Consider the following 24,584-nt stretch of genomic DNA (forward strand, 5'->3'; position numbering starts at 1 on the left):
TGGTTTGGTTTTGGTTTGTCTCTGCTTTATTATTATTATTTGTATTTAAGAAGGTTTGCAATTGTGTCCTAATGGTATAATAAATACCTTTAGATAATATCCTTTATCCCCTCTGCACCATCTGGTCCAGTATATGACTTGCAGTGTTATCCTTTTTATCCCAGTTAATACAATAAAGCAAACATTATGCTCATTCTACTTTTCATATGTGCTTCCTATTCCACTTCCATTTTTTATAGAGCTATTCTATCCACATCATATGGTATTTATAGTATACATATTATACAGTCTCTCTTCTAGCTATCATTAAATATTATCTGCTCTACAAGTCTTTATGTCACATCCCTCCAGTCACTTTGACTACCTGATGGTCATTTTCCGATACATTCCTCAGGAAGTGCTCAAGGAAATAAGTTTCTGAGTTCTGGGTGTTGATAACAGTTTTTCTGTGGCCTTTATACTTGAAAGTCAATTTTGCTGGCTAAAACGCCCTTGGCTCACATTTTCTTTTTTGAGGGTCATAAAAATATTATTTAACTTTCTTTTGGAATAAAGGATTACTGTCCAAAACTCTGATGACATACTGAACTTCTTTCCCTTACAAATGACTTGAACTTTTTGCTTAGATGCTTAAAGGAAGTTTTTTTCCCCCTAAAAGTCGAACAGTTTTTCCAAAAATATGTTTCAGGTTTGTTACTCAGGGTCACTTTTCTCAATATGCAAAGTGTCCTTTCAATATGTAATTTCAAGACTTTTCATTTTCCAGAAAACTTCTTGAATTATGATGTTAGTATTTATTAAAATACTAAATATACAATTCAGTTTTGATAGTTTTTTTTAACATCTTTATTGGAGTATAATTGCTTTAAATTGGTGTGTTAGTTTCTGCTTTATAACAAAGTGAATCAGCTATACATATACATATGTTCCCATATCCCCTCCCTCTTGCGTCTCCCTTCCACCCTCCCTATCCCACCCCTCCAGGTGGTCGCAAAGCACCGAGCTGATCTCCCTGTGCTATGCGGCTGCTTCCCACTAGATATCTATTTTACATTTGGTAGTGTATATATGTCCATGCCACTCTCTCACTTCATTCCAGCTTCCCCTGCCCCCTCCGCATGTCCTCAAGTCCATTCTCTACATCTGCATCTTTATTCCTTTCCTGCCCCCAGATTCTTCAGAACCATTTTTTTAAAAAAATTCCATATATGTGTGTTAGTATACGGTATTTGTTTTTCTCTTTCTGACTTACTTCACTCTGTATGACAGACTAGGTCCACCTCACTACAAATAACTCAATTTCGTTTCTTTTTATGGCTGAGTACAATCCCATTGTATATATGTGCCACATCTTCTTTATCCATTCATCTGTCAATGGACGTTTAGGTTGTTTCCACATCCTGGCTATTGTAAATAGAGCTACAATGAACATTGTGGTACATGACTCTTTTTGAATTATGGTTTTCTTAGGGTATATGCCCAGTAGTGGGATTGTTGGATCATATGGTAATTCTATTTTTAGTTTTTTAAGGAACCTCCATACTGTTCTCCATAGTGGATGTATCAATTTACATTCCCACCAACAGTGCAAGAGGGTTCCCTTTTCTCCACATCTTCTCCAGCATTTGTTGTTTGTAGATTTTCTGATGATGCCCATTCTCACTGGTGTGAGGTGATACCTCATGGTAGTTTTGATTTGCATTTCTCTAATAATTAGTGATGTTGAGCAGCTTTTCATGTGGTCCTTGGCCATCTGTATGTCTTCTTTGGAGAAATGTCTATTTAGGTCTTCTGCCCATTTTTTGATTGGGTTGTTTGTTCTTTTAATATTGAGCTGCATGAGCTGTTTATATATTTTGGAGATTAATCCTTTGTCCGTTGATTCGTTTGCAAATATTTTCTCCCATTCTGAGGGTTGTCTTTTCGTCTTGTTTATGGTTTCCTTTGCTGTGCAAAAGCTTTGAAGTTTCATTAGGTCCCATCTGTTTACTTTTGTTTTTATTTCCATTACTCTAGGAGGTGGATCAAAAAAGATCTTGCTGTGATTTATGTCATAGAGTGTTCTTCCTATGTTTGCCTCTAAGAGTTTTATAGTGTCCAGTCTAACATTTAGGTCTTTAATCCATTTTGAGTTTATTTTTGTGCATGGTGTTAGGGAGTGTTCTAATTTCATTCTTTTACATGTAGCTGTCTGGTTTTCCCAGCACCACTTATTGAAGAGACTGTCTTTTCTCCATTGTATATCCTTGCCTCCTTTGTCATAGATTAGTTGACCATAGGTGCGTGAGTTTATCTCTGGGCTTTCTATCCTGTTCCGTTGATCTATGTTTCTGTTTTTGTGCCAGTACCATATTGTCTTGATTACTGTAGCTTTATAGTATAGTCTGAAGTCAGGGAGTCTGATTTCTTCAGCTCCTTTTTTTCCCTCAAGACTGCTTTGGCTATTCAGGGTCTTTTGTGTCTCCATACAAATTTTAAGATTTTTTGTTCTAGTTATGTAAAAAATGCCACTGGTAATTTGATAGGGATTGCGTTGAATCTGTAGATTGCTTTGGGTAATATAGTCATTATCACAATATTGATTCTTCCAATCCAGGAACATGGTATATCTCTCCATCTGTCGGTATCATCTTTAATTTCTTTCATCAGTGTCTTATAGTTTTCTGCATACAGGTCTTTTGTTTCCCTAGGTAGGTATATTCCTAGGTATTTTATTCTTTTTGTTGCAGTCGAAAATGGGAGTGATTCCTTAATTTCTCTTTAAGATTTTTCATCATTAGTGTATAGGAATGCAGGAGATTTCTGTGCCTTAATTTTGTATTCTGCAACTTTACCAAATTCATTGATTAGCTCTTGTAATTTTCTGGTGGCATCTTTAGGATTCTCTATGTATAGTATCATGTCATCTGCAAACAGTGACAGTTTTACTTCTTCTTTTCCAATTTGTATTCCTTTTATTTCTTTTTCTTCTCTGATTGCCATGGCTAGGACTTCCAAAACTATGTTGAATAATAGTGGTGAGAGTGGACATCCTTGTCTTGTTCCTGATCTTAGAGGAAATGCTTTCAGTTTTTCACCATTGAGAATGATGTTTGCTGTGGGTTTGTCATATATGGCCTTTATTATGTTGAGGTAGGTTCCCTCTATGCCCACTTTATGGAGAGTTTTTATCATAAATGGGTGTTGAATTTTGTCAAAAGCTTTTTCTGCGTCTATTGAGATGATCATATGGTTTTTATTCTTCAATTTGTTAATATGGTGTATCACATTGATTGATTTGCGTATACTGAAGAATCCTTGCATTCCTGGGATGAACCTCACTTCATCATGGTGTGTGATCCTTTTAATGTGCTGTTGGATTCTGTTTGCTAGTATTTTGTTGAGGATTTTTGCATCTATATTCATCAGTGATATTGGTCTGTAATTTTCTTTCTTTGTAGTATCTTTGTCTGGTTTTGGTATCAGGATGATGGTGGCCTCATAGAATGAGTTTTGGGAATTTTCCTTCCTCTGCAATTTTTTGGAAGAGTTTGAGAAAGATGGGTGTTAGCTCTTCTCTAAATGTTTGATAGAATTCACCTTTGAAGCCATCTGGTCCTGGACTTTTGTTTGTTGGAAGATTTTTAATCACAGTTTCAATTTCATTACTTGTGATTGGTCTGTTCATATTTTCTATTTCTTCCTGTTTCAGTCTTGGAAGGTTATACCTTTCTAAGAATCTGTCCACTTCTTCCAGGTTGTCCATTTTATTGGCATAGAGTTGCTTGTAGTAGTCTCTTAGGATGCTTTGTATTTTGGCAGTGTCTGTTGTAACTTCTCCTTTTTCATTTCTAATTTTATTGATTTGAGTCCTCTCTCTCTTTTTCTTGATCAGTCTGGCTATGGTTTATCAATTTTGTTTATCTTCTCAAAGAACCAGCTTTTAGTTTTATTGATCTTTGCTACTGTTTTCTTTGTTTCTATTTCATTTATTTCTGTTCTGATCTTTATGATTTCTTTCCTTCTGCTAACTTTGGGTTTTGTTTGTTCTTCTTTCTCTAGTTCCTTTAGGTGTAAGGTTAGATTGTTTGAGATTTTTCTTGTTTCTTGAGGTAGGCTTGTATAGCTATAAACTTCCCTCTTAGAACTTCTTTTGCTGCATCCCATAGGTTTTGGATCATCGTGTTTTCATTGTCATTTGTCTCTAGGTATTTTTTGATTTCCTTTTTGATTTCTTCAGTGATCTCTTGGTTACTTAGTAACGTATTGTTTAGCCTCCTTGTGTTTGTGTTTCTTACATTTTTTTCCCTGTAATTCATTTCTAATCTCATAACGTTGTGGTCAGAAAAGAAGCTTGATGTGATTTCAATTTTCTTAAATTTACTGAGGTGTGATTTGTGACCCAAGATATGATCTATCCTGGAGAATGTTCCATGAGCACTTGAGAAGAAAGTGTAATCTGCTGTACTTAGATGGAATGTCCTATAAATATCAATTAAGTCCATCTTGTTTAATGTGTCATTTAAAGCTTGTGTTTCCTTATTTATTTTCATTTTGGATGATCTTTCCATTGTTGAAAGTGGGGTGTTAAAGTCCCCTACTAGCATTGTGTTACTGTCGATTTCCCCTTTTATGGCTGTTAGCATTTGCTTTATGTATTGAGGTGCTCTTATGTTGAGTGCATAAGTATTTTCAATTGTTATATCTTCTTCTTGGATTCATCCCTTGATCTTTATGTAGTGTCCTTATTTTGCCTCTTGTAATAGTCTTTATTTTAAAGTCTGTGTTGTCTGACGTGAGAATTGCTACCTCAGCTTTCTTTTGTTTTCCATCTGCATGGAATATCTATTTTCATCCTCTCACTTTCATCCTGTATGTGTCTCGAGGTCTGAAGTAGGTTTCTTGTAGACAACATATATACGGGTCTTGTTTTTGTATCTATTCAACCCGTCTATGTCTTTTGGAGGGAGCATTTCATCCATTTATATTTAAGGTATTATCATTATGTATGTTCCTATTACCATTTTCTTAATTGTTTTGGGTTTGTTATTGTAGGTCTTTTCCTTCTCTTGTGTTTCCTGCCTAGAGCAGTTCCTTTAGCATTTGTTGTAAAGCTGGTTTGGTGGTGTGAATTCTCTTAGCCTTTGCTTGTCTGTAAACGTTTTAATTTCTCTGTCGAATGTGAATGAGATCCTTGCTGGGTAGAGTAATCTTTGCTGTAGGTTTTTCCCTTTCATCACTTTAAATATGTCCTGCCCCTCCCTTCTGTCTTGCAGAGTTTCTGCTGAAGGACCAGGTGTTAACCTTATGTGGATTCCCTTGTATGTTATTTGTTGTTTTTCCCTTGCTGCTTTTAATATTTTTTCTTTATATTTAATTTTCGATAGTTTGATTAATACGTGTCTTGGCATGTTTCTCCTTGGATTTATACTGTATGGGACTCTCTGTGCTTCCTGGACTTGTTTGACTATTTCCTTTCCCATATTAGTGAAGTTTTCAACTGTAATCTCTTCAAATATTTTCTCAGTCCCTTTCTTTTTCTCTTCTTCTTCTGGGACCCCTATAATTCGAATGTTGGTGCGTTTAATATTTTCCCAGCGGTCTCTGAGACTGTCTTCAATTCTTTTCATTCTTTTTTCTTTGTTCTGCTCTGCAGCAGTTATTTCCACTGTTTTATCTTCCAGATCACTTATCCCTTCTTCTGCCTCAGTTATTCTGCTATTGATTCCTTCTAGAGAATTTTAAATTTCATTTATTGTGTTGTTCATCATTGTTTGTTTGCTCTTTAGTTCTTCTAAGTCCTTATTAAATGTTTCTTGTATTTTCTCCATTCTATTTCCAAGATTTTGGATATCTTTACTATCATTACTCTGAATTCTTTTTCAGGTAGACTGCCTATTTCCTCTTCATTTGTTTGGTCTGCTGGGTTTTTACCTTGCTCCTTCATCTGCTGTGTGTTTCTCTGTCTTCTCATTTTGTTTAACTTACTGTATTTGGCATCTCCTTTTCGCAGGTTGCAGGTTCGTAGTTCTTGTTGTTTTTGTTGTCTGCTCTCAGTGGCTAAGGTTGGTTCAGTGGGTTGTGTAGTCTTACTGGTGGAGGGGACTGGTGCCTGTGCTCTGGTGGATGAGGCTGGTTCTTGTCTTTCTGGTGGGCAGGACCGTGTCCAGTGGTGTGTTATGGGGTGTCTGTGAACTTATGATGATTTTTGGAAGCCTCTCTGCTAATGGGTGGGGCTGTGTTCCTGTCTTGCTAGTTGTTTGTCATAAGGTGTCCAGCATTGTAGCTTGCTGATCATTGAGTGGAGCTGCGTCTTAGCGTTCAGATGGAGATCTCTGGGAGAGCTTTCGCCATTTGATATTACGTGGAGCTGGGAGGTCTCTGGTGGACCAGTGTCCTGAACTCGGCTCTCCCGCTTCAGAGGCACAGGCCCGACACCTAGCCGGAGCACCAAGACCCTGTCAGCCACATGGCTCATAGCATATGCTGAACTTTAGGCCTTTCTTGATACTGTTTTGATATATTACTTTGGTTTTATTTTTCAGGAAGTTCATTTTATGTATACTGGATCTTTATTGACTTCATTTCTTTTTGTTTTAAAGGTCCTCCTTTGTTTTTTTTCATCTTTTTTTCTCTGGAGGTATTATCTATTGTGCTGTTTTTATTTTCTTCTGTGTTCTTTCTAGTTAACTATTTTTAAAAGTATGCTTTCTTTTATTTTCTAATTTTTGGGGGGTTCAATCACTTCATTTCTGAGTTTTCTCTAATTGTAATCTATATTGTTCCAGCATATTTTATCATTTTCTTAATTTCTTTTAGATCAATTTGAAATATAAGGATACAGTTTATCCCTTGTTAGGAATGTCTTTCTGGCATATTTTCATTGAAGAGATTTTATTTTGCATCTTATTTCTTTTTTAAAATTATAATTCTGTATGACATTCAGATATGATCCATATTACTTACTCATTTTAATATAAAATTAAACTTTCAGGAAGGAGTAGAGGGTTTTCAAGGGTCTGAAGCTTTCTTTTCTGTTGCTATCACAGTGGTAAAAACACTGTTTCATACTTTCTGAGATATTCCTCTTTGGCTTCTCTCTTTGCCCCCAATTTTTTCTGGATTGTGGTTTTCCTTTGCTCCTATGATCTTTCTCCTTTCATTTGGATTATAGTTCCAGCAGTTTCTCTTCAGCATACAACTTTTTCTAGGCAGGAATCACCAGTTACCTTTGAGAGTGTATAGATTTCTCCAACCTTTTCAGATTTGCCATGGACCCTTGCCCTTCCTTGTGAATTGAAGTGTGTAAAAATCCTTCCCAGTTTCAGCTGCTAAACAGCTTATCAAATGGGCCTGCTCAGGTTTCCAGTGAGTACCTGTGGGCTCTGTGGAGTCCTGTTCTCAGGTCAATCAGATTAACATGTTGCTTCCTTAGCTTCCTCCCATAAGATGCTGTTACAAAAGTCTTGTAACTTGATTTGCCCCATCTGCTTGTATTTTAGGGTTCTTAGGAATACCTTGTTACTTAGTTTTGTTGTAGATGTTGCCCATAGTTTTGGGGTTTTGCTACCCTGTTTGATCTGTTTTATGGAAGAAATTCCAGGGACACTAAAAAACTTGATTTTTTAAAAATAATATATAATTCAAGCCATACAGTAAAATATTAAGTAAAATGTGAAAAGTTCCCTTCATCCATCTTCCGTTGTCACTCTCCTCCCCCAAAATAACTACTACGAACAAGCTGGCAGTATTCTTCTGAGCTTTCTCTATACACTTGCACAAACCAACAGACACACAGCCAGACACACTATTCTTACTCCTGTTACATGCCAGGTGCATGTTGGGATATAGCAATGAAAACAAAAACAGACACAAATGTCTCCCCTTAGAGAGATTATATAATGTGGAATTCACACCATAATGAAATAAACATGTAAAAATATAGGATTTGAGAAAGTAATATATACCATAGAGGAAACTAAAATAGAAATTGGGGAGAGGGAGTATGGGGTAGGGAACAGTGTTGCAATTTTAAGTAGGATGGTCAGGGATAGTCTCACTAAAAAGATGAGTTGAATGATTTGACAAAAACCTTAATTTGCCAAGAGCATAGGCCACGGAAATTTCTGATAGAGGAAATTCTAAGCAGAAACAACAGCTCATCCAGAAGCTCAGAGGTAGATGGATGACTGGTGATTAACAGACAGCAAAGAACAGCAGAGTGGCTGACAGAGTGAGGAGCAGAAGAAGGGAAACAGACAGATAAAGGGAGCATGATTTTGTAAGAATTTTGAAGTTGTGTGAGATGGAAGTAAAAAAGACAGGAGTCAAAAATCACAATTACATGAAATGTTGTAATTTGCTTTTTTAACTTAGTAATATGTTCTGGAAGAAAAACTTTATAGTAACTCATGCATAGTAAGTGGCCCCAAAATATATGTTGAATGAACAATCTAATTCAGAAAATAGAGTTAACTTGTTTTTTTTAATGATCTATCTGGAAGTATAGATGTACAATGATTAATTTAACCAATTTTGTTTTTTCATTGCAAAGACCATTCTTTCCTTACTGATTCAACTTTGTCCAGTACCAAGGGTATGTATATACATAGGCTTGTTTCTGGCCTCTTCATTCTGTTGTACTTTTCAATTTGTCTGTCTCTGTGTTAATACAACACTTTCTTAAATAGCTAGAACTTATAATAAATCTTGAAAATTCTTTTACCTTGTTCTTTTTCAGGTGTTTTTTTTCATGATTTTAGGTCCTTTGACTTCCCGAATATATTTTAGGCTCACCTTATCAAGCTTACCAATACACAAAATAAATGTGTAAGGATTTGTGTGACATTTCATTAAACTATAAATTAATTTGGGGAGAATCAACATCTCTGCAGTATTGAGACACGCAACTACTAAACATGGCATATTTCTCCATTTAGTTGGGTCTTATTTTACATCTTTCTGTATAATTTTAGAATTTTTTTCTGTGGCTGTTTTCCATATCTTTTGTTGGATTTATTGTGAATTGTAAATTCTAGCTTTTTCTAAATTTTATTTTAACTAATATTTGTTAATATATGAGTCGATTTTTAAGTCATTAATTCTAACAATACACTGTATATTCTTTTGAAATTTGCATGGACACAGTCATGTTATCTGCAAATAATGACAGAGTTTTCTGTCACCCTTTGCACTGCTAAGACCTCCAGTTCAATGTTAAATGGAAGTGGTGATAGCAGGCATTTTTCATTTGTTTGATTACAGGGAAAAGCTTTTAATGTTTTACCACTAAGTATAATGTTTTCTGTAGGTCTTTAGCTACAGGTTTAAGGATATTCCTTTCTATTTCTAGAGAGTTTTAAAATAATGAGTGATTCTAAATTTTAATAACTGAATTTTCTGTATCTATTTAGGTGATCATATAATATTCCCTCTCTAATTTTTTCATTACTGAGTGTTGAATGTTTATCTTGTAACCACTTACTGTACTAAATTCTTATTTCAAAAATTTAAAAAAATTATATGGAATTGTTTTATTTGTTTTCTTATTCAAGTGGAAAATAACAATATAACAAAGCTTAAATATAGAGCTTTACTAACAAGATAGAGGCATTATTATATTTTTCCTGACATTAATGGGAATGCTTATAATTTTTCACTTAAAAAAGTATGTTTATCTAAGTTTCCTTCTATTCTGAGCTTACTAAAATATTTCCATGAGGAACAGATGTTGAATGTAATCAAACACTGCTTTTCTTGGTTGGCATCTATCAAAGTTACCAAGCAATGCCTTCTTTACAACAAATCAGCCATGTCCTCAAAGTTAAAAATGTAGTTCAATAATGTTTAATAATTTCCCCCTCATTTTTATAAAACTTCAAGCCCATTTATCTTGTTCTGGTATTAGACTTAAAAAAAAAATCCAAAATTTTCCATTATTATACATCAATATTGGACATAATTTGCTACAAAGGTTAAAATATGACCCTGATCATTATTCATTTCCACAGTGTTCATTATTTTTAAAGATGTCCTTTGACTTTATGAATTTATGGGTACATAGTGCAGTATAAAACATTCATTTCTTTCTTCATCAGTAGTTCAAAGACATGAAGGTAATAATAGCAGTAAGAGTATAATACTAATCATGATGTACAGAGACCCTACAATTCTCTCACTCATTCAACAAATAGTTACTGAGCATATTTTATGTGTTGAGGTGGAAAGCTCTAGGATGATAGCATGTACTCACTTTTCATGAAGGTAGGCTTATGAACCATAAATCTTAAGTTCTGATATACTCACACTCACATAATCTCAACTATGTCTAGGCCTTATTCTTACATTGCCCAGCAGTTAAGATGCAAGAAGACTGGAGATGAAGGATGAACTTTTACGATAAACTTAGAGTTTTAATGCAGACTTTCATCTAAATGCATCTCCAGTTTCTCAAGTGGCAGATTTAACAGGTCAGATAAAATAATGTTGTTAAATATGACCCAATTTAGGACTGGGGACCTGAAAGCAGTAAGTTTCAGGCCTCTATGAGGATCTGATTTATCCAAGTGGCAGCTCTCTGATTTATCTATTTTAATGGCAGCTTCAGCTGGATTATGCTTTGGAGTATCCTTATGTTATAAATCCAAAGCAGCATGTAGAAGGATTCAGTTCTCAAATTTCCTAAGGAAATCCTCCAGGCAGTCTTGATAAACACTTCTAACTTCCTGCTAGGCACTGTTCTTTGTACTGGGACATAGAGGTGAAGGAGAGAAATCAGATTTCTGCCCTCAGGGAGTATATATCCTTTGGCAGGCACTGCACTAAACGCCTTATGTTAATCTTTTCATCCTTAGAGGTGAGCAGTAAAATTATTTTGGCAACAGATAAGAAAAAGACCTGGAGAGGTTAAATGCATACCAAAGGTGACATCATTTAGAAAGTAGCAAGGAAAAATTCTAACACATTTAGAAAGTCTTTGCTCTCATTGTGGATTATTTATAATGAACAGTCTTCCAACTTTGTCTTTGAGAAATAAGCCAATAAATGAGTATGGAATTCCCAGGTGGAACAAAGTCACTAAAACAACGATTCTTTAATTTTTACATAGGAATAACCCTTAGACGGAAAAAAAAAAAAAAATTAACAGTATTTCTTGCATCTAGGGAACACAGTCCAAAGGGGCATACATTAAGATAAAATTTCTTAAGCCATAGGTCCCATCTTAAACATGTGTACAAATTGTATTCTACTTCAGAACAGATGTACCTTTTTATAGGATACAAATATTTTAAATTGCTTATCATCAGAAACTGCTACTAATAGGTTTCCTAGCTATGTGTGTGTGAATGGGCAATGGAGTTTATCAGTCTCAGAAAACTGGGTTAAATCCAAGAGGTCTAATCTTTCACGTCAGGTTTAGCCTATAGGCAGATTTGTTTCCTCAGGTTAAATATTATATTTTTTGAACTCACATTTATATTAATATGTGACTACAAATGGTAAATGTTTCTTTTCTTTTTTTTTTAACACCTTTATTAGAGTATGATTGGCAAATGTTTCCAACTGCTTCATGAGCTACATCAGAGTAACTATTGAAGAGAGATGCCTAAATGTGTGGAGTGGCGATCAAGAGAAGGTTCTCGGGCAACCCTTGACAGGAATTTCAACAAGAGCATATTTCTATTGCTGAAGTCGTTGATATCATTTTGCGGTTTGATAGAACACTGACCTATTTCACTGGTCAGTCTCTTTAAGAGTCACAGGGAAATATTTCTCAAGTGACTTTTTCTGTGAAGGAATTTGCATGAGAATATTCTTATTTTACCATTGACACTGTAATTTTATGATATATAAATGGAAGAGTTTCAAGTGACTCACACTCCCCATGAACAAATTTCTTCATCTAACTCTCAAACTTCATTTTTGCTGCAGTGATTTGGGCACATGTAAAGAAGACATTACTTTTCCTTTTCTTTTTTGTATTGGAGTTACTGAGTGTCTAGCTCTGAGAGTCATTCTTAACTATTCAGAGGGAACAATGAATTAATACAACTTTGTCATAATTTCTTTTATTCCATGAAGAAAAATAATGGTTCAGTGTTGAATTTGTAATCTATAATATATCTGACCAGCACTTTCTCATAGCTAAACCAATAAAATATGCTATCAAGATAATTCCTATTTTGTTACAAATTTATATTGGACCAATAAGTATTCAGAAGTACTCAAAATATTTTTGAACCAAAAAATTAACATTTTAAATGAATTCAATGAATAATCATTGCTGATGCAGTCTTGGTACACAATTTTTAAAAAAGTTCCTCTCTATGCACTTTTATTTAAAAAAATTCAAGGTTGTCTGACATGGAAAAGAGAGCACCTGATGATTTTGGTTGCATATTTACGTAACATGTATGTACATTTGTGTGAAGATAAAAATTTAAGCTTCATGTTCTAACCTTTTAAATAAAATAGATACTAAAAAAGGGTATCTCATGTTAATCCTTGTAGCCTAATTTGGGAAACACAACTTTAAGCATTTAGATTTTTTTTACTATATTCTTTCAACTAATCCAAAGATACTACAGTTAAAGAACATCTATATTATCTGAGATTATCAGTTTTGTATGTAGGACTTTTTTTTCCATCTGATTTTGTTTAGGGTCCTGGGAAGAGCACCCATTATGCAAGAAATCAATTTTGTTCCCTTTTGAACTCATCAGTTCTGCCCGTGATCCAAGAAATTCAATTAGTTTTCAATCGTGGGCTTCCCTGGTGGCGCAGTGGTTGAGAATCTGCCTGCTAATGCAGGGGACACGGGTTCGAGCCCTGGTCTGGGAAGATCCCACATGCTGTGGAGCAACTAGGCCTGTGAGCCACAACTACTGAGCCTGCGAGTCTGGAGCCTGTGCTCCGCAACAAGAGAGGCCGCGATAGTGAGAGGCCCGCGCACCGCGATGAAGAGTGGCCCCCGCTTGCTGCAAATGGAGAAAGCCCCGGCACAGAAACGAAGGCCCAACACAGCCATAAATAAATAAATAAATAAATAAATAAATAAATTAATTAAAGTTATCTTTAAAGAAAAAAAAAATCGTTTCATCTAGGAAACATAGTTGATGACTAGACCATGCCATTCCCTGGGATTATCGATAGAATCAAAGGAAGTAACATATAAAAAGTTATTGGAAATAGAATAATATTATGCAAATATTATTTCAGAAAGCTTATTACCAAATAAGTAAAAAAATGAATATATATATGAGCCCAAAAGGTAGTAAACTACAGATAGAGAGATACAAAGCAAAACACATGTACAGATTTATGGTTCTGTGGAAACTGACTTGTGGTAAACTCTTTTGAAATCCTCTTTCAAATCCTTTTGAAAGAGATGTTAGGGATTAAGACAAGAGGCAACTTTAGAGTTTCTTATCTTTTTCTCTTTTCTTTTCACTTTTTCTCCTGCTTCATAGTTTAGAACTTGGCTTAAAAAATGAAAGATTTTGCTGTTTTCCAAGTTGAAGTTTCAAGTCTTCATAATTCATCTACAAGGTCAGCAAGTCTTACGCAAATGTCATCACAGGCCCCTAACTGCATACAAACAAGAATTCCAGGCTCCATGGCTTTGAATACAATAAGTAATTCTTACACTTTCTTATGGAGGCTCCTTACAAAATTTAGCCAAATCAGAGCAAATGGAATAAAGAAACTAGGGAAATATTGATGGGCTGGTCTTACTATGTATAAGTACTATGCCAGTGAAATGACATTCCAGGCTTCTATCCTCACCTCCTCTCCAAAAGCTACCTTATTTTATTGATGTATTGTAAAAGCTGTCATACCTGCAGTTTAAAAAACGTAGTTTAAAAAGTCAATTTAGTTCAGATTAGTGCTTATAATTAAATTTTTTAAAATGGGAAACTTTCACAACGAAAGGAGAAATGCCACTTATTTTAACTTGCATTTCCCTTTGAATCTGCTTTCTTCATTTAAGGAAAGTTGGACATCATGATTGTCACTTCCTCTAGGTTCTGTTTTTTTGTTTGTTTGTTTTACCTTATGAGCATTTATTTCTGTAGGTATCAACGGTTAAGCTAAGGCAAAGAAAAACTTTGACCCATATTTATGGAATTACAACAATCCATGAGATGACAATTTGCAAAGTACTAAAAAAAAATCAAGAAACTTTAATGATAAAAGAACCCAGGGATCTGCATTCCTGTCCTATACTCTGTTTCTCAATTCTGAAGAGAAACCAGATAGAAAGCCATTGAATTATGTTTTGAGACATTTGAGCATAAAGAGTCTTGTCTCACCCTATAGCCGTGAGAAATAAACAAGAAGGAATGCAGGGAAAACTGGGAATTTCTGGCATTGTGTCTGCACTCTCTAGGTGGCTCAGAGACTCTGACTCCTGTCTTTGTGAAGAAGTCCAGAAGCACTCTCTCTGGATGCTATCTACATTTTCAGCAGCTTCACAGTTGTACTTGTTGGGACAGTCATTGTGTCTGCTCTTCCCAATGGCCCCTCATAATTAAGACTGTTCTTTCTAAAGCTCAAAGTTCAGAGAAGAAGCTCCAGGCTGTTCTTTGTGAAGGGGTGGCCCATGTTAAGAATAAGAATGGACAACAGAATCCATGATGGCTTGGCATGAAGGACCCTGTCCAGTAGGGTCAAAGGCAACTAGTTAAGTCAATTAGACTGTCTCTCTCTGGAATTTATATCAGAGAATACTGGCCAGTAGGGAAAAAGAAGTAGAATATGCTAGGTAGAGATAAGCAGAGGAGAAGGTCTTCATTTCCTTTAGAAACTGGCCAGGCCATATTGGTTTCTGGAGCTTGTTACGTTACAGTTTGAGTCCACGTATACCCTGTTCCCCAAGGATACCAGATAGAATCTAGTTCTTGCTATCAAAATACCTCACTAATGCAAATAATTTGTTATTCTGAAGTCTGGAGTTTTGTTTTGCTTCAAGCTGTCTTCAAGCTGCTCTTCTCTTTAGCTGAACAGCAGGGGATCTTATACTTACTAAACCAAAGAATCTGCCTGGCAGGCCAAATGGAATATATGGAAATACATGGAAAATTTCTTCTCACATTTCTGGAGGAGGAAATGGGTAACGTAAAAAGCATAATCTGCATGTGGGAGGGGAGGTAGGCCAGGAAATTTATGCTTAATGATCTGAGTCTGGTCTGTGAAATAGGTTATCTGTTTCTAAAGACAGCTAACCCGAGGTGTGAGAGTGATTGAAAATTCTGAAATAATCCATTTGGACGGCATTTTAATGGATGGTTGCCTTTGTTGCCTAGCAGTGGGCTCAGCAGAGATATTACATGAGAATATCGATTTGCAGGGACTGAGTCATGATACTTTCTTGACTCTATTCAACAGAACTCAGCTGCAAGGGGAGTAAAAAAAAGTAAGGGAAGCAGAGAGAGGAGTTGGCAATGATGTGAAAAACCTTTGTGTCCAGTAAACCAATTTTATTTTCATTTTTCTCTAAATGCCATTCATTGTAATATAATTGTTTAATGCCACGCAGAGTACAGCATCCTCTGAAACTCTTATGATCAGCTCTTAACCCAGAATGTGAATACCCAAGAGTGAAGTAAGATCCTGTATTGTTCATAAATAGAGGACTCCCTCAGAGAGGCAGGAAAAGCCATTTCTTTCTTTCAAGTCTCAAACAGGGTCAAGAGGGGCAGCCTCTTAATGCTAATACTGTGGTCAGGACTAGGGCACTTAAGGTATCCACACATGCTGTGTCTCAGATGGCTTAGTCCTTATTCATGACCCAGATCTGTGAGCTTAGTGGCGGTGGTGGGAGTGGGTGGATTTTCGTCTTATTTTTATCTGTATCTTAGTAGTACCCGAATAAAAAGTGGCATGAAACACTTTAAGCTTTTCAGAACAAAGAGAGCAAGGTATTTAAATATACAGGGCCTCTCAAAAGTATATCCGAGTTAATGACACTCATTGAAGCACCAAGACCAACGTTGGATCCATTAATGAACTTGATTTCTTTTTTGGTAAATTATGTGCACTGACATCTACACTTCAAGTTTTTCCTTAAGTTTTGATATCCATATAATGTCAGAGAACATAGCTTAAGATAACAGTATTATTTACACAGAAAAGTAAACAAGTGCACATAATTTTTAAGGCTCCCTTATTATTTTTAATTCACCAGCCTACTTTTATAAATTCACTCTATACATTAAGTATTAACAAAAGGAATATTGTATAATTTTCTTTAGAATTTTAAATATCTAAATAACAGAGAGTTTAAGTAACTTTTTTAAATGGTAAAGAATCACAGTCACATTCAACTGAGGCTTCTTGAACCTCGATAATAGGTTCTTCAAAGTGCTGGATGGAATGTGTGATAGAATAGATCCTCAACATGTGATCTACATATGCTGACCGAGGAACTTAGAGAAGAGTTGAAAAGGAAATCTCAAAACATATTAAATCATATCTAAAAAATAAAGGTACATAATTGAGATTTTAGGATAAAAGATACTACTGAGACAGGCTCTTGGAAATTAATGGTAGGGTGAGTCTCATGGGAGATTTCTCTGAGAAGAAAAGTGGAAAACAATATAGAGAGGTTCAAGGCACCTGGTAATGGGCCAAAACAGAAAAAAGAAAGAAGGTGACGGCCTTGGCATCATTAGTCAAATTATCCCATGGGGGTCTCCCAGGGCAGTCGTTATAGCAGATCCTGAACCAAACACCCAGGGGACACTTGGTGGTAGCACAGAGATAATAGTTCTGGGAAGGGACTCTGTCCACCAAGGCTCGGGATATTCAGGAAGGAGGATTAGTGCCCAAGGAAGGTTATAGGGTCACCTTGGTGAAACTGCAGCCAACATGGGCTCTGAGGAACCTTGAGAAAACTGTGGTCTGAATTATGAAGCAGCACATCCCCGGAAGCCTGCATATGAGAGGGGTGGATTTGAGCACACAGGGTAGAATTTAAAACCCCACACTCTGGAGCATGACTCCTGGATTTGAATTGTGGCTTTGTCTTCTGCCGGCTGCATCCTCTGGCAAATTATTTTATTTCTCTGGGGTCTCAATTTCCTAATCTAAAAATGTAGATAAAAGTGATACTACCTCATAGACTTGTTATGATGATTAAATAAGTTACTGTATGAAAAGTACTTAGAGTAAGGCTTGAAATATAAGAAGCACTGTATTAAATGTTAGCCATTGTTATATGACTTCTATACACTTAATGTTTCATGTTTAAATTGTATTTTCTGTTAAATTTTTTAATATATTTTAAGGGACTAGAACTTGTTTCACATTCAGATACTTTTGGACTTTGGAAGTGGGGAAGAGGGAATATATCCCCTGCTTTACTTGGGACATACTGATATAACCAACAAGCATATTTACTTAGGTGATATACTAGACAGTATGTAATTCAGTAATAAATGAAGCATATCATGAAATAATACATGTTCTGTAGAATTAAAGAAGAAAAGAGTAGTTGGTACTAGAATAATCTGAGAAGATTTTGTGGACGAGGTCCAGAGTCTCAAGGGATGGGTAGGACTGAAAGTTAGATCAGACCCCCCCCTCTATTCTAGTAATTTTATAATTCTTAGGGAGCGATTTTGATGAGGCTATGCATGTGAGTTAAATAGACAAAGCAGGAATGAATGTATATTGACAACGTGATCTACCCTGACAAGAATGCATCTGGGAATAATAGAGGTGGTGTGGATGAACCTTGATAAAGACAATCAAATTTATAAGGTCCTCAAAAGTAAGAGGTAAGAAATGGCAAGTCAAAGACAATTATTGAAGAGAAATGACGTGCCCTAATTTAGATGACTAGATGCCTTTTAAGTCTGCCACGGAGAACAAATTATTTACCATAAAGTTGTAGAAAGAAGTTTAATTAACAGAACATACTACATAACATCTGAAAGTGAGAAAATTAGCCTGGCAGAGATATGCAGGCAGGATAATGAGGTCTAGCTCACTGCTAGGAAGTTACTGGCTTCAGCTCTACTTCCTGTATTAGTTCACATCCTCTTAAACAGGAAGGGAAGCATGAGTCAACAGAGTCAAGCTCACCCATCTCTAAGATTCTGCCCCTTACAGATCTGAGTGTGTCAGATGAAGTTGGAGGATGTGGAGGGATGGGACTCCGGCAGACAAATCAAGCCTATTTATCTTTTTCCTGTGGCCATGGCCTGAAAGAGCTTTTTTCATCCAATATATAGTTTTTTCCTTTGTTTTAAATTGTAGGAGGGATAATTTGTGAACTGCAGCACTATAATTGCTTTGTCCAAGCAATGACATATCAAACACAGGTTGCAGCCCAATCACGTTTTTAACCTCCACCTTTCCTGGCCCTCTCTATGCTCCTCCCCTATCTCCCCACCCTGTCTCAATGACATGTCAATAATTGTGCCTGCCTTACTGCCGCCCACCTTAAAGAAAGGCATCCCGGTCAGACCCTGATGGGATAGCCTGAGGGGACTATTTTTGGTACCATGTTAACCCACCCACCTCGGGTATAGTTAACGGGACAAGGGATGGTAGCTAGACTGAAAGGCTGATTCCTACTCATGAGATCCCCAGAGCTCTCTTGAACTCCGGAGGACCTTCCAGGCTCTGTGATAGATGTCCTTCTGCTTTTCCTGAGGCAGGCTGTCAGCCCTTCCTTGGGATTTCTCATACAAGTCCCTTGTCCCCATTAGTTGAGGCAACTTGAGAGTCCCTCATCCTTGAAACCAAGGATCTGAAACAGCTCTGCCAGTCTTCAAGCTAGTGTCTTTGGCCACAGACAGTTGTCAACTAATATTTGTAGTTTTCTAAGTGGATATAAACAAAAGCTTCTTTCAGAGGTAACTTTACTATTAAAGGGCATTTTCAAGACTCAAAAAACCTATCAGACTCACCGAAAGAATTTCTAATGGTAGAATTTCAGAAACAAACCAGATAGCAGGAAGGAATATTTTTGGCAGGGGCTCTGCCTGGAGTTCCTTAATCATATATACTTTCCAACGGTAAATGTTGAAAAAACCCTAGAGCATGCGATCAAATTCTTAGCTTTGGGCCCTAGTCCTAGCTCTATTTCTTACTACTTCTTTTAATCGTGGGCAAGCCTCTTAATTCTTTGGATCTCGGTTTTCTAGTTTGCATATTTATTGTCAGAATAAATTAACTATAAGGGTTCTTCCTGCTCTAATATTCTGTGATTCTGTCATATTGCTTCTACTCAACCACAAGAGCAGCCTATACATTCAAGTTCATGAAACAGAGATTCCTTGCAAAAGTGAAATTCTCCAAGTGTTTAGGACATGCATCCCCATGAACTCCCCTGACTCCCTTGGAATGGAGACAGATTCTGCACTATACATTCTGGAAAAAGGAGAGAAAAGTAATACCTGTGTGGGAACTATAAGTACTGTTTTCTTCAAAAGGACAGAGCATATATCTATTAAAAAATATAATTTGTGTTTCCAAATTTCCAGTTGAAAATATTAGAAAAATTAAAAATTAGACTCAAATAAGTTTCAATATCAAGAAATTATAGGAAAGAGCACTGTATTTCTCTACTTAAAATATTTACTAGGATAATAATTACAGCTAACATTTATTGAGCACCTAAAATTTGCTAGCAATTATGCTATCCATTCAAAAACTGAAGTTCAAAAGAATCTTATATTATAAAATGCACCACCCTTCTGACAATAATTTTGAGTCTAACCGATCATCACTGTGCTGTGCCCAGACTCTGAACTTGATGTACACTAGTGTTGCCCCAGACTTGCTTAATAAAAACTATATTAAAAATAGAAGATAGTCACCAAATATTCCAATATTTGTATCATCTTAGAGATGAAATTAGTGAGTCCATATCTCATCATAAATCTCTTTTTTCCAAATTGTTTTTCTGGACATAGTTCAAGTAGAACAACCAATTTATTTATGTCAGCTCTTGCTCTTTTCAATGGCCTCTTATTGAGTAATGTATTATATGAGGAGGCTGGTTAGCAAACAATAGCTTGCTCCAGAAACACTGACTCAGGCCTTCTGCTAGACATTCACATTGCTCCTTTTCTATCCCTTGGGAAAAAGACACAAACTTGTTGTAGAAATGACAGCTTCATACCAATGGCTGTTCACCCTAAAATCATCTCAATTGTGAAACATGTGTCTGTATTCATGCATACTCACACATTCACTGCTAATCTTACTTGGTAAAATGACTTGTCGCTTCCAGGTCTGTGTCTTGTGGACGAAGATTATTATACACATATTTCAGGTCTTGGATTCCACTTAGCTCAGGCAATCCTGCATGTAGCATCTTAGCAACACAAGCAAACACACAAACAAAACAAGATAAATAAAACAGAAACAAAAAACCTCAGAATAAATGTAAATCAAATCTCCATCTTGTCTTCTTGTTGAAGAGACATATTCAGCATGGGAGAATAGAAATAATAAGAGCTCTAATGTCAGAATTTCTGGACCCATCATTTAAAATCTAAATGATCTTGAAAAAGTCTCTTAACCTGTTTGAACCTCTATTTTCTCATTTTTAAAGTAGATATAAAAATATCCAAAAAAATATCCAACATGTTCTGGGAGAATCAAATGCTAATGATTAAGAAAGAGCTCTATACATATAAATTATAACAGAAAAATTATATCACAATACCTATTTTCAAGAAGAAAAACTTAATGCCCTAAAACCTGTAAGTGAAGTGTCCAGGTCAAATGGTGTGTAAGGACAGAGAATAAAACTCATCTTTCTGGTTCTTAATCTTAGGCTCCATTCCTTTGCTTTTTAATCTTATGTTCTTTCATGACTCTATGACTCATACTACAAGAACACAATTTTCCCTAGTTAAGTGGTGATTGAATTTACTAAAAGTTATTAAAACAATGAAACAATTAAAGATTAAATTGTACAGAGACTCAGGTATTTTTTCTGCCAAACTTTGGAAAAATACTTCGCTTAAATTACAGTGTAGATTGAAGGGATAATATTCTCTTTAGTTATAGGCAAACATCTTAGAAAAAAATTAGATCTTTCTGAGATAAATTTGAACTCTGAGAAAAAACAGAAGACTATCATCAGTGTATCTCATGACTAAAATAAATTATTTCCTACTCTGGGAACAGAGGCACTTTTACAGCAGTGGGAAGTTAAGAACAATGCTGTTGATCCTAAAAATAACAGATAAACTGAGAATACAGCTATGGAGGATGGGTGAAGTTGTGATTGACTTGATGAAGTTCAAGTGAGAAAAATGGGTTTGAAACTGTTTTCCTTTCCTACTCTTCCCACCCAGACTGAGGGGATAGCATATATAGGTGGACAGAGGAGAGCAAGATACCTTCCATTTGTTTGCAGAAGAGATCCAGGATAGCTTTCTGGAACATTGGGTATCTTGTGGGTGAGCGACAAGAGATGGGGCTGAAAAGGCAAGTAGTGCAGGATGTTTTAGCAATCGGAAAGGTTTTGTACTTTGTCCCAATGGCAAGGAAAGTTCTTTTAGTGTTTTAAGATGAGCATTAAAAGAATGAATTGTGTTCGAGAAAGATCATCATGGTTATATGTGAAAAATAGATGAAAGTGCGGCCAAATAAGAGGCTGGACTAGTAGACTGTTTAGGAATGAAGAAAAGTTATTACATTTTAAATATACGTAGGAAGTAGAATTGAGAAAGCTGGGTGATTGGATATATTTGGAGGGCTGGGTGGGGTCTAAAGCATGAATATAGATTTGGGAGTCATTAGCACGCAGATAGTAATTGAAACCATGGGAATGGATTAGGTAGTCCTGGGAAGTTGTCAGCTGTCTTTCCTCATGGATGTCTTTCCAATGGATGATATCAGATTCATGATATCTAAATTTGAGCAAATTTTCTTCTCCCATAAACTCTTCCTCCTTTTTCCTGTTTCATATTTCACTGCCATCATTGTCCAAATAACAAGAAATTCATCTCTTCTTTGATTCTCTTTTTCTTGATTCCCAATGTCAATCACTTAATTCTATAAAAACCGCCTCAACAGTCTCATGTATTCATTCCCTTTTCCACTGCAATTATTGTCCTAGTTCAGCTCCTCATCTTCATTTGCTTAGATAACTTGAATAGCGCTTTTCTAGTTCTTCAATTGTTATCTCTCTAATTACATAATTTCCGAGTTATCTGTCTAAAATCCAAGCTAGATGATGGTACTCCCTTCATCAAAAACAAAGAAACTTCTAGGTTCTCAGGTGACTATATATAAAAGTCCAAAATGTTCATTCTGTTCTAAATGCCTTTCTTAATCTACCTGCGATCTATCACTTCAACCTCACCGTCTACATAGGTCTCCATCTGTGCCACAGACTGGGTGCACTTGATTCCCCCCATTTCCCACACATGTCATGCCCATGCTCTTTAAGCCTCCACAGACACTTATACTTTTCTTTCAGCCAGGATCCCTTTCCTCTCCTTCCTTGTCTATTGAAATTCTTTTTGAAGGCTCATCTCAAATACGTCTTCCTCCTTGAAAGCACCACAGATCCTCTTGATAAGATTTTATAACTTGCTTTCTTTGTACAGTAATCCTATTTTGGTTACATGTCTTTCATAGTATTTATTTCTGCCTAGCTTTAACTACGTTTTGTCATGTGTATGTTTGTCACGTTAGATTTTAAGTTCTTTGAGAACATAAATTAGGTTTTTATTCCATGTTGAATTGTCTATATTGTTAACATGGTGCTTTGTAAGTAGTTAGAACTTAATGAATGTCTGTGAAATAATGAATGCATGAGTAAATGAATGAAAATATATCTGTCAGGCATTTAAAACCTATAGATAGCAAGTTCAACCCCAACTAATAAACTTAAAATCAACCATAGGGAGATACATTGCCAACAGCAACTACAGTCTAAATTAGGTTTTATCTTATCAGTTCTGTACTTAGAGTTCTAGAGACATGTGTGTATTTATTGTGGCAGTTTCCCCCGTTATCACACTATGACTGTCCATTTACTATGAACAAGCTTCTTCCCTAGATATGAATTGCTTTCTAGTTTCTCTGGATATTCTGAATTCACACCTGCTCATTTAGGACGCTGTCAAACATTTCCTTGGGAAGTAGACCCTATACTTATCCCTTCCTACACACACACACACACACACACACACACACACACACACTACACACCAGGTGCCAAGTGCATATGGCTTCAAACCCAAGTTCTCTCCCTTTCATGTGGCTGATTAAAGGTAACAAGTGCTAACTTTGCCCTTGTTGATGTGCTTCATTCCTTAGAGAGGAGGCTTTGAGTGATGTGACTCTGCACATCAGAGTATGGATGGCCTCATACCTGGGTCCACTTAGTCAGGTCTGTTCACTGACCCACAGAGATGTGGTTCAAGTGCCTCCCTGGCTTAGATTACATGGGTTATAACTTTAATTGGGGCAGTAAGAAAGAAAAAGCATGGCTAGTACAGATAATAAACAGATAAGTTCTTTTTTAAAGGATAGGAACATTAACTTTTTTTTTTTACTTTTGCTCTTCCCCTACTAAATCCAAATCTATTTTGATAGTTATGCTTAGGGAAGCAGACACCCTTTGCCACCACGTAGAGAAGTTAGAAAAATTTGTGCTTGGAAATATCTGATATAATAATGGGTGTGATAAACATTTTAAACTGGGTGAATGGTCCCTATGTTCTTTGGGAGACTTCCATAATAATTGCTATTGATTTTTTAATAAGAGAAAAGCTGATGAAATACAGGCTTTTAAGTTAGTGAATTCAGCTAGCAACATTCTTCGGTCTCTACAGATGTTTTGCTTTTAAGCAAGATGGGAATTTCATGGATTATTTTCCCCAGCTTTTCCCAGGAGTAAACAAAAAGGACTGTGAATATGTGGAAACATGCTGCTCTCAACCAAGGATGAACAATTAACTCCATAGCAGACTCACCAAACACTTGTGGCTCATAATCCTTTGTTAGTGACCATTCATGGAAGGTAGAATTTATGACCCATATCAAGTATTTCTCAAGTTGTAACTAGGTTATGGCACAGTAGATTAACTTCTTTTTAAGTAAGTTAACACAAAAAGAGTTAATTTGAGAGAGATTGAGGGAAATATAGATTTCCCACATAGGTAGAAAATAATCTTTTGTAAATTTAAATTTGGTTTTTATTTTATAAGAAGCTCTACCAGAGAAGGTGTGGTCTTGAAACCTTTACTGATGCTTTGGTTATCTACATAATCCCATAGGAAAAAAATGTGAAGAGAAGAGAATCAAGAGGTAAATAACCAGAAAGAGAGATAATAACACACTGCTGTTTTACATATCTTTATTCACTGGTCTAATTGGTCCACATTGCTGCTTAGCTCTGTTTCAATTTCTGTAAAAGTTTAAATCTAAGATTATAAGATTAATCTGAATTAGTACCCTTCACTGCCAAAATTTCTTCATTAGCCTAAAAGTCATGCTTGAATAGTTAAAACATAGGGACATTTTTTGCAAACACTATATATCAGAAGCCTTCAACATCTGATTTTAATATTACTTTATGAGAAATTATTTCAATACTTGATTAAAATACCATATATCTACTTCTT

The 24,584-nt window shown here is 35.9% G+C and overlaps 1 protein-coding gene across 3 annotated transcripts in view; it reads right to left on the minus strand.

Moving 5' to 3' along the window:
* Nucleotides 1–24,584, minus strand: part of PIK3C2G (phosphatidylinositol-4-phosphate 3-kinase catalytic subunit type 2 gamma) — a 357,132-nt gene that overhangs the window by 96,459 nt on the left and 236,089 nt on the right. For all 3 annotated transcript variants that reach the window (XM_061204611.1, XM_061204610.1, XM_061204612.1), the window contains one exon: nt 20,199–20,308. In XM_061204611.1, coding sequence (XP_061060594.1) covers nt 20,199–20,308 — 110 coding nt within the window. The remainder of the gene's footprint in view (nt 1–20,198; nt 20,309–24,584) is intronic.

This window comes from Eubalaena glacialis, chromosome 11 (assembly GCF_028564815.1).
Source record: "Eubalaena glacialis isolate mEubGla1 chromosome 11, mEubGla1.1.hap2.+ XY, whole genome shotgun sequence".
Classification (NCBI taxonomy): domain Eukaryota; kingdom Metazoa; phylum Chordata; class Mammalia; order Artiodactyla; family Balaenidae; genus Eubalaena; species Eubalaena glacialis.